The 10,886-nt window shown below is 38.9% G+C and overlaps 1 protein-coding gene across 1 annotated transcript in view; it reads right to left on the reverse strand.

The window, feature by feature from the left end:
• INTU (inturned planar cell polarity protein) overlaps positions 1-10,886 on the reverse strand; it is an 83,083-nt gene that overhangs the window by 7,802 nt on the left and 64,395 nt on the right. Inside the window, exons 12-15 of the mRNA XM_010860259.1 lie at positions 10,144-10,596; positions 9,159-9,256; positions 4,392-4,581; positions 1,892-2,049 (exon numbers count right to left, since the gene is read on the reverse strand). Of these exons, the coding sequence (XP_010858561.1) occupies positions 1,892-2,049; positions 4,392-4,581; positions 9,159-9,256; positions 10,144-10,596 (899 nt within the window). The remainder of the gene's footprint in view (positions 1-1,891; positions 2,050-4,391; positions 4,582-9,158; positions 9,257-10,143; positions 10,597-10,886) is intronic.

A 10,886-nucleotide genomic window follows, 5' to 3' on the forward strand; every position in this document is an offset into this window, starting at 1 on the left:
TACTCCTTGGAAGGAAAGTTATGACCAACCTAGATAGCATATTCAAAAGCAGAGACATTACTTTGTTCACAAAGGTCCATCTAGTCAAGGCTATGGTTTTTCTAGTAGTCATGTATGGATGTGAGTTGGACTGTGAAGAAAGCTGAGCGCCAAAGAATTGATGCTTTTGAATTGTGGTGTTGGAGAAGACTCTTGAGAGTCCCTTGGACTGCAAGGAGATCTAACCAGTCCATCCTAAAGCAGATCAGTCCTGAGTGTTCATTGGAAGGACTGATATTGAATCTGAAACTCCAGTACTTTGGCCACCTGATGTGAAGAACTGACTCATTGGAAAAGACCTTGATGCTGGGAAAGATTGAGGGCAGGAGGAGAAGGGGACGACAGAGGATGAGATGGTTGGATGGCATCGCTGACTCAATGCACATGGGTTTGGGTAGACTCCGGCAGTTGGTGATGGACAGGGAGGCCTGGTGTGCTGTGGTTCATGGGGTCGCAAAGAGTTGGACACGACTGAGCGACTGAACTGAACTGACCCATTTTTCAATTGGGTTTTTTGTTGTTGAGTTGTATGAGCTGTTTGTATATTTTGAAGATTAAGCCTTTGTTGTTTACATAATTTGTAAATATTTTCTCCCTTTTCATAGGTTGTCTTTCTGTTTTTCTTTTTTTTTTATGTTTTTCTTTTCTGTACAAAAGCTTGTAAGTCTGATTATGTCCCATTTGCTTCTTTCGTTTTTATTTCTATTGCCTTGGGAGACTGACCTTTAAAAAAAGTTAAAATATAGCCAGCTATATCTGTCTCTCTCTCTCCAGAGAATATTCATCCATAAGTACATAGATATTTAAGCATGTTTCATATTTCTTCTGCTGGATGTAAGATCATCAGATGCAATGACTGTGTTTTTTTCTTTGTGTTTGCCAGTCCACCTAAGCATCACCACATATATTTTGCCAAGCACAGCTCCATTTACTAATCCTTACATATTTATCAAGTGACTTGTGTCAGGTGTTGTGCCAGTGGGGGACAAGGCAGATACAATTCCTGATCTCATAAAACTGACATTCCAGTGACAGAGAGAAAGATGATAAACAAGAAAATTAAAGGGGTGATAGGGGAGAGAATAACTTTAATGTAGGAGAGAGATGACAGTTGGTCTCTTTGACAGGAGATGATACCACTGGTCTGAATATCGAGGAGCCAGATAGGCAAAGGTTAAGTAGAACATCCCACATGGAAGGAACAGCAGGAACAGAGTTCAGCTGGTGCCAGTGTGGCTGTGCACAGTGGCTGGAGGAAGAGAGCGACGGGAGGTGGAAACACAGAGGTGGCCGGGGGACAGATAGGGCCAGGTCTTGTAGCTGGTTGGGGACAGGGGGAAGAGAGGGAAGGGAAGGGGAAAGAAAGGAGGAAAGAGGGAGAGAAAAAAGTTAGAGACAGAAGGAAATAGCAATGGGTATGAACTCATTACCTTTTAGTGTCTTACTAGTACAATGTTTTAAGATAAGTGAATTAGTTTGTTGTTTTTTTTTTGATAAAAAAAAGACTTGGGAAGAATTTTAAAGGCGTTATTTAGTAAGCAGAATTCTAAAATACACTAAATATTAGAATTATGTTAATAAACTCATGGTGTGTGTTGTGTTCAGTTGCTCAGTCATGTCTGACTTTTTGCAGCCCTATGAACTGTACCCTGCCAGGTTCCTCTGTCCATGGGGTTTCCCAGGCAAGAATACTGGAGTGTTTTGCCATTTCCTCCTCCAAGGGATCTTCCTAACGCAGGGATCAAACCCACATCTTCTGCATTACAAGCAGCAATAAATCCATGCTTATATCTTAAAATGTTTATCTCCTTTACCCCCTTTTTAACATTTAAAAATATTTTCTTCCACTTACCCTACTACCCAGTAAGCCATAACTGGTGGTGCTTTCCTCTGATCAGTCCAGTTTTCAGGTGAGCATTCAAACAATACACCATGTTCTTTCACAGGGTTCAGAGAAGACACTGAATTTGTTGAACCTGAATGATCTTTACCATTTAGTGCTTTCTTTTTCTGTAAATTAATAGGTATTATTAGTCTTGGCTGGTATTAATAGTGCTGCTTTAAATGTTTTCATATATAGATTTGAACTGGCTGATCCTAATACCATAAGTGCCCACAATGACATTCTTCTTTCTCTTTACCTGCAGGAAAATTTCCACTCTTCCTCATACTTTAAATGCAGTCTCCTACAAGAGACTTCACGGATAAAGTTTCTCTTGACTCTCCAAGGACACATTTGTTTCACAGCCTCATCTTATTAATATTTATACTATATTAGCAGTTTATAGGTTTTTCTTCCCCAGTACATTAGAATCTTTTTCCCAGGGCAGAGACTATATGCCGTTCATCTCTGTATTCCTTGAAAGCAGTTGTGTTTGGGTACACAGTAGATGCTTAATGAATAGATTACTAATGAGTTACTAAATGAGTAGATGATTTTATAATGTATTTAAAACACATACACTTAAAGTAGTATTTTTCCTTTGAAGCATACTCTCTAAATTTCTCACTGATAAAATCATTAGTAAACCAGTGACCCACTTGGAATATAAAGACTTTCTATAAGGCTCAGGCCAAAACAGTGGAGTGATCCTTGATTCTTCTTCTTTCAAAATGCTTATTGAAGACACAAATCCTTTTGGCTCATCCTCCTCATCCTCCATTATATCTGCAAGATCCAAAACCCACTGATATTTCTTGCTTTGAGAATTTCCACAGATCCTTGCCTACCACCCTTTCTATCTACCCTGCAAGCTTGTTCAGAGTAGCCTGAGTGATCCTTTGAAAACTAAGGAACATGTCCTTGCTCTTCTCAGAACTACCCAGGAACTTCCCATCTTCTTCCGGATAAATCTCAAAAGGTCCTTAGCCTATCAGGCCTTGCATGACCCAGTCCTGCTGCTTTTGCCATCTCAACTCCTACTGCTCTCCTCCCGACTCAGGCTGCTCCTGCGCGCTCTCAGCCATCCTACCTCCATGGCTGTATACTGGCTGTTCCTTCTGTCTGGAAGCTCAGCCTCCACATTTGCCACATGGCTTTGTCCCTCAATTCCTTCTGGTGTTTGTTCAAATATTACTTGACATGATCAGAGGGATCTTTCAAAATAGTAACCACTACCTCTCATCCTTGACTCTGTTTTGTTATAATTGCTGTTGAAACTTACCCTACCTGATATATTAAACTGCTTGCTAATTCATTAGCTTCCCCTGCTAGAATATAGACTTCATGATGAAAGAGACTTTTTGTTCACTGCTGTATCCCCAGCATCTTGAGTAGTATCTGGAAAATGGTAGGTACCTCTAAGTTTAAATAATAGGGGAAAGGCTAATTTATATTACTAAGTAAGTTAATGAAATGAACCTTACAGAATCTATTAGTATGTTAAACAGGAAAGGAGGAGCATAAGAATGCAAAGCACACAGAGATACACAGTCAAACATAACATTTTGCCGAATACCAATTTCTGGTAGCTCGAAGAAGAAATCCTATAAGACAAAGAGTTTCACTGCTGAATGAGTCCTAAGAGATGATATAATTCAGCTCATTCACTTTATAACTGAGGAAATAGGAAAAGTTGAGGCCCAGTCTAGGAGTCCTTATTCCCAGCCCAATGTTCTTCCACCGTTACACCTAAGTTCTTCACAAATTTAGCAACCTTGGTGCATGTATTGCTATACACATTACATTCATTTTCCAGTCTTCTTTATTTTGTTTTTTTGGCAGTATGATGTTTGACCAGTCACAAATAAACTTATATATATTTATCTTTCTCAAGAAATTTAATACTTATCTTTCCCTGCTATTAAAACTATGTAATTGAGATTTTAATTGTATACAACATGACTACTTTTCTGGAGGTACAATATTAAATAAAACTTCATTCTGGATTGAAAAGCAAGCAAGCAACCAACCAAGTGGCTAAAACATATATAACACTATTGTGTAAATTCTGTTCTTTATTCCTTTATATTCCAGATACCTTATCCTGCCTTTGAAAACTTAAAAAATTTTCAGTTACAAAATGGTAGAGATAAATGTCCAAATAATGGCTGAATCACAGATATCAAATATGGGAGGCAAGTTTACATTACAAACTACTATATTCTATTTTGCTATAGAAACACACAGGCCCACCATTTCCTGAAACAGTAATCTGGGACATCAAACTCAGAATTATGAAAGAAAGTTTTAAAGTTAAGTACAGTGAATATAATCCTCTGGCATTCAAATTAGATGGAATGACTATTAAAAAAATTAAATGAAAATAGTTATTGCTAAAGAGTTTCAGACAGAATATTTAGAGATCTAGAAGTAAAATTGACAGAGAGCTATATTTATAGCAGTGCCCTACCTCTTTAGCCAACGTCTGCTGGAAAACTGCACGAATGGAGAGACAACACTGATGGAAATTCTTTATCAGTTGAGGGTGGATCGAGCCACTCAGCTGTGCCACCTCTTCATGGGTAGGAGTAATGAAGATCCCTTGCACTGTTTCTAAGGCAACATAATGGAAAAGTGTGTTCTCAGGACCAGATGTCAATCTTGAAAAAAAAGGAATTAGATATTAGAGTAAACTTAAAAATGTTGCTTCGTTTTGAATTTTGTAGACGTCTAATAAGCTTCTAACTACAATAGAACATTAGGAGTATAATTAGGGAAAAAAAACTAGGCCAAACATTGAAATTCCCACTTCCTCCTTATCTAAAATACAGGCTAGGGTTATTTATCAGTTCCCTTAATGGAGGCAAATACTACATGTTATTCAAGGATAAACACCAATTCATTTGCAAGTAACTTAATCATCCCCTTGCTAAACAACCCAAACTGGCTAAAGCCCTCTTTTTCCATGGTTGGTAATGAATAACTCAGCCTGAGTCTGGCCCAGATATCTACAAGCCATAAATAAGGTATCAGTCTAGGGTGCACCACATACAAAAACACATTCCAACAAACTAAGATTTTCAGTTAGTAGCTTAGTAGCAATAGTCTCTTACTATGACAGTCAAATGGACCATCCTGAAGAAAAATAAAATCAGTATTACCAACTACAAAGCTGAGTTGACATTCTAGAATCCATGGCAATTACTAGAAGTATTCCACTACTTTTCATCATTACAGTCTCTTACATGTTCTCTTACTATTTTCACTTCTCCATTCTTTTCTATCCTTTCTTCCCCTACTGGGGTTTGAGACTCCAGCAGAACCTATAAGTACTGCTTATTTCTACCAGTGGTAAGAAGAGTAAAGAACAGTAGCAGTGACAATGAAATAATGGTAATAGTTATCATATACCGAATGCCCTCTGTGTGCCAGGGTAGGTGCTTTAAAATATCTTAGGCTTAATTCTCATAATTACCCTGTAAGACAGTAACTACTACTATCCTCATTTTGGGAGTCTAGTGGCTCAGATGGTAAAGCACCTGCCTACAGTGTGGGAGACCTGGGTTCAATCCCTGGGTCAGGAAGATCCCCTGGAGAAGGAAATGGCAATCCACTCCAGTACTCTTGCTTGGAAAACCCCATGGACAGAGGAGCCTGGTAGGCTATAGTCCACAGGATCGCAAAGAGTCAGACACAACTGAGCAACTTCACTTCATCCTCATTTTAACCAAAATCAATGTTCAGAGGACTTGGATTAACTTGTTTGAGGTCACACAGCTCAGTGTCAGAGCTTAGCTGATTCTGAGGCCTGCTCTACTACACCTTGCTTTTTCCTGATTGTCAGTCTGTAAACATATGGACCAAAATCCCCCATCAGCGCCTCCTGTTAAACTGTTAATTAGGCAGCAAGATCAGAATAACTTTTTATCACTAACTAATGGTCTTGGTTTTCTTTAGAGAGACCAAAGATAGGCAGGGAAGGAGATCATCTATAAATTTTTCTCATACTTTTCCATAGGGTGGTGGGTTCATTAACAACTGGTGGCTGGTATTTTTTCAATTAAGTAAAAAATAATCAAAATACAAAAACTGTAATTATTCAAAAAGACAATAATTGAAAACATACCATTTAATTCTGAGGTTTTCACATTCAAGAAAAGGTACAGAAAAGGATTCTTTTAAAAAGAGTTATTAGTAATGTTCATATTTAGGGAGGTGTAGAATTAAAATTTATATTAACTTCTTTAGTTTTCTCTCAGAACAATCCCACAACACAATGAGCAGCTCTGGTTCTTGAAAATCATAAATTAACTCACTCAGTGTATAAACTGAAAGTTTAAAAATCATCAAATAAGCAATTATCCAATGGAAGGACAAGTATTTATTTTTAAAACATGCAGATTAAATCGGATTTGTTCTTCAGAAAGGTCACTCCTATAGCAGAGGATAGATTCAGGATAGGATAGGAATTGAGAACTGGTTGCAGTATAACCTGTTGAACTAGGAGCTTGAACTAGGGTACAATTATTAGGTGCTGGGTGGATTCAAGAATTACTAGAATGCAGAATGGATAAGACTTGTTTACTGAGTGGAATATTTTCCACATATTATTTAGTATATTATATATTTTTATTTTACGAAACAAATTAGGATAGTATATTACACCCCGGTCTATATCACACTTTTAAAATTAACTATATAGTTTGAACATCTTTCCATGTCAGTAAGGAGAATAAATATGCCTCTGTAGCATCCTTTTAAGTGGCAGAGCCTATGATTTACATCACATATTAATTTATGCTTAAAAACAATTATAAATTTATATTGTTACAATATAACCTTTTGTTAAGCTATAAACTTGGAAAAAGTATTTCCTTTTACTAGATATAAAGCCCAAATAACATATATATACATACATATTAAAATAATATACAGAGGTAATAAAAATTTAGAGCAGTAGTTTTTGTTAAATGGAAGATTAGGGATTGGGGAAGTTATTACAGGCTTCCACCAGAGGTTTGATTTAGATTTCTTTGTTTAAAAAATGTTTTTGTTTTTTAAAATAACTAATTTTCTTTAACTACTAAAATATTAAATATCACATTAAATTCCAAATTTTAACACGTTAGATTTTCAATGCATTATTTTATGAAGACAAATTACCTTTTTTTTGCCCTGACTTTATGAAAAAAGTTTTTCCTGACAACTCTGTGAAACATATATATGAACTTAATATAAAACATTTCAATGATTAAGAAAGTGGTAGCTCTAAAATGTCTTTTTAAAAATTTATTTTTAATTGGAGGGTAACTGCTTTACAATGTTGTGTTGGTTTCTGCCATACAACGATGTGAATCAGCCCTAAGTATACATATGTCCCCTCACTTCTTCCCAGCCCCTCACCTTATCCTACCCCTCTAGGTTGTCACAGAGTGCTGGGTTGAGCTCCCTGTGTTAAACAGCAACTTCCCACTAGCTATGTATTTTTACACATGGTGATGTATATATTTCCATGCTACTCTCTCAGTTCGTCCCACCCTCTTCTCCTGCTGTATCCATAAATCTGTTCTCTATGTCTGTGTCTCTAGGCCTTCCCTACAAATAGGTTCATCAGTACTGTTTTTTTAGATTCCATATATATGTGTTAATATACAATATTTTTAAAAATTTATTTATTTGTTAGCACTGGGTCTTTGTTGCGGCATGCAGGATCTTCAGCTGTGACATGTGGGATCTAGTTCCCTGACCAGGGACCGAATCCAGGCCCCCCTGCATTGGGAGCACAGAGTCTTCGTCACTGGACCACCAGGGAAATCCCCAATATTTGTTTTTCTCTTTCTGACTTACTTCACTCTGTATAACAGGCTCTAGGTTCATCCACCTCACCAGAACTGATTCAAATGTGTTCCTTTTTATGTCCGAGTAATATTGAACAGCTTTTTTTTTCTTTTAATGTGAATTCGATTTGTACATGTCTGCTTGCTCTAATGAAAGTATGTTGCTGCTGCTGCTGCTGCTAAGTCACTTCAGTCGTGTCCGACTCTGTGCGACCCCATAGACGGCAGCCCCCCAGGCCCCCCTGTCCCTGGGATTCTCCAGGCAAGAACACTGGAGTGGGTTGCCATTTCCTTCTCCAATGTGTGAAAGTGAAAAGTGAAAGTGAAGTCGCTCAGTCGAGTCTGACTCTTAGCAACCCCATGGATTGCAGCCCACCAGGCTCCTCCATCCATAGGATTTTCTAGGCAAGAAGAGTACTGGAATGGCATGCCATTGCCTTCTCTGATGCATGCTATCATAATACCATACAAAGCTTAGGAAGGAAGCCCTGCAAGTCACCACATAATAGCTGCTGCACAACAAGAAGTGAATTTTTAACAGTTCATATTTTAATAATTATAGACAGATTAAGTTCTAAACATGCTCCTCCCACTCAGCACCTTTCACATCAGAATTCCCTATTTACTTTTCCCTATTTCCTAAAAAGGGTGTCATAGGTCAATTCCCTGGCTCTAGACTCTGATAGGGAGATATGCAGGGAGGAAGTTTATTAGGGAGGACTTTTGGGGACAATAGCTGTGGGGGTAAGCAAGAAGGAAGCAGGACTGAGCAGAGGGAAAAGCTGAACTGAGCTCCAGTTGAGGACTGGAGGACTCAACAGATACTGCCAGGATGTTTGAAACTTGGATGGCTTTTCATGGATGGCTTTTCAGAGTTTTGTTGAATTTAATAGGGGCTAAGCCTGTACTCACTTATCGATTAGTCATTAGATGTTACTCCTAGGGAGAGGTTGTAAGATTGGCGGAGTTAATAAACTTCCAAGTTGGACAAGGCCAGGGTAGGGGGACTTCACTATGAGCCATTAGCAACCAACACTCTCAAGCACTGGGAATGAGTACTCAGAGCTAAGGAGTATCTATAAAACCACAGCATCCATGAGAGTCTAAAAACAGTAAACTAATTTAAAAATTAGACACACAAAAGGGAGGCTACCTGTGGAAGAGACATAAATGGAAACTTTTACATTTTGAAATACTACTTTGTCTTTTTTATTTCTTATGTTTCTTATATGCACAATGAAAAATATCAGGGAAATAGCACAGCTATCTTCCTTCATATATAAGACATATCATATTTGCTGAATAAAATCTATATGTTATGGAACTGCACTTTTTCACTGTAAAATTTCCTCGAAGACAGAGAGTTAAGTGAAAAAGAATGAAACAAGGAAGTGTCTTACTTTACTGTGTTATATATATCCAGTTCTTTTTCTGAAAGGTCCTTTTTCAGGTTCCCCAAATGAAATGGATTTGGAACAGCAGACTTCTTTTTAGTGACCTGAAAAGTATTATTAGGTAGATCTGTTTATATCTAAGAATGGAAATCAAACAGAAGATATAATGTAAAACTAGAAATCTTTCAAGGAGAACTACTTATTATTTCTCAATGTTTCTGTTAGGAGAATGGCTGATCAAAACCACCAGACAACAGTAGTTAACTACTTGCATGAGTTATCTGACAAGAGGGGTCCTAGTAAGGAATGCAGAAGTGACAGGCTACCACCAACTGGAAGAATTTGGGAAAGGTCAAAAGGAGAGAGGAGACACCAGTCCATATGTCCTACCAACATCCCAGAATCCCTGCTGGAATCCATCTTGGCTGAGTGATATACACGCCACTAGGAAGGATCCTGAGTTAGAATGACTGACCAGAGACAACCCGGAAACCAACCCCAACATCATAAAACCTGAGACTGCAAAACATGTGGCAGAGAAGTGCTCCCTGGGTTCCCTTACCCTGCTGCCTGCTGTTCTCTGTCAGGGAGCCCCTTTCCAGTAAAGTCTCTTATTTCATCAGCATGTGTCTCTTCAGATAATTCATTTCCAGGTGTTAGACAAGAGCCCCCTCTTGGACCCTGGAAGTGGTCCCCCTTCCTGCCAACATTTCCTTTAAACATTTTAAATGCTAACTTGTACCTCTTGGCTTATCCTATGCTAGCAGGAACCGCAGTAACACATGTGCAAGGATGTGACAGTTCTCCAATGTTTTATTACTTGGTATTTCTTTCTCTCTTGGCCCTAAGTCATTGGTTTGCCAACAGTGACAAAAACCACCACTAGTACAAATGAAGACGGGTTTGTCATTAAAAATTCCCTTGAAATTACAAATAAGGACTGGAGAGACAGTTTAGCTCCTAGAATGTACACATAGGAATGAACACATACCTTAAGCAAGGCCCCAGTTTCTTCTGAACCATGAGAACCCTGAGATTCCGTAGTGTGGGGGCTCAGACCGACACCTTCACCTTCAAGACCACTGTCAGGCCCTCTACTTCGGGATGGACTGGGCTTACGTGTCTTTAAGGAATAGTCACTGAAAAGAGTTCTTCTGCATGTTGGAGAGGTTGCGACCCTGGAAGCACCGTGCAGCCTACTGAGGATAGGTGAGGTGGTTAAATTATCTAATTTTTCATGTGACCCAGCGAGGAACCAGTCAGCACAAGACAAGCAGGGGGTTGGAGAAGAAGCTAGCCGTTCATTTATGCGGGAATCTACCCCTTCCAGCTGGTGAAGAGTTGTTTTGACCTGATCCACATATATACAATCTGGTCCAGGATTCCCAATGGCTCTGGATGCACAGCCTCCAGCTTCTAATAGTACACATAACATGTAATGTCTCTATAAGAAAAAAAAAATTAATACAGGTTTCAGTTCAGTTCAGTCACTCAGTCGTGTCCAACTCTTTGCGACCCCATGAATCGCAGCACGGCAGGCCTCCCTGTCCATCACCAACTCCCGGAGTTCACTCAGACTCATGTCCATTGAGTCAGTGATGCCATCCAGCCATCTCATCCTCTGCCGTCCCCTTCTTCTCCTGCTCCCAATCCCTCCCAGCATCAGAGTCTTTTCCAATGAGTCAACTCTTCACATGAGGTGGCCAAAGTACTGGAGTTTCAGCTTCAGCATCA

This window comes from Bison bison, unplaced genomic scaffold (genome assembly GCF_000754665.1).
Source record: "Bison bison bison isolate TAMUID 2011002044 unplaced genomic scaffold, Bison_UMD1.0 scf7180017864465, whole genome shotgun sequence".
Lineage (NCBI taxonomy): Eukaryota > Metazoa > Chordata > Mammalia > Artiodactyla > Bovidae > Bison > Bison bison.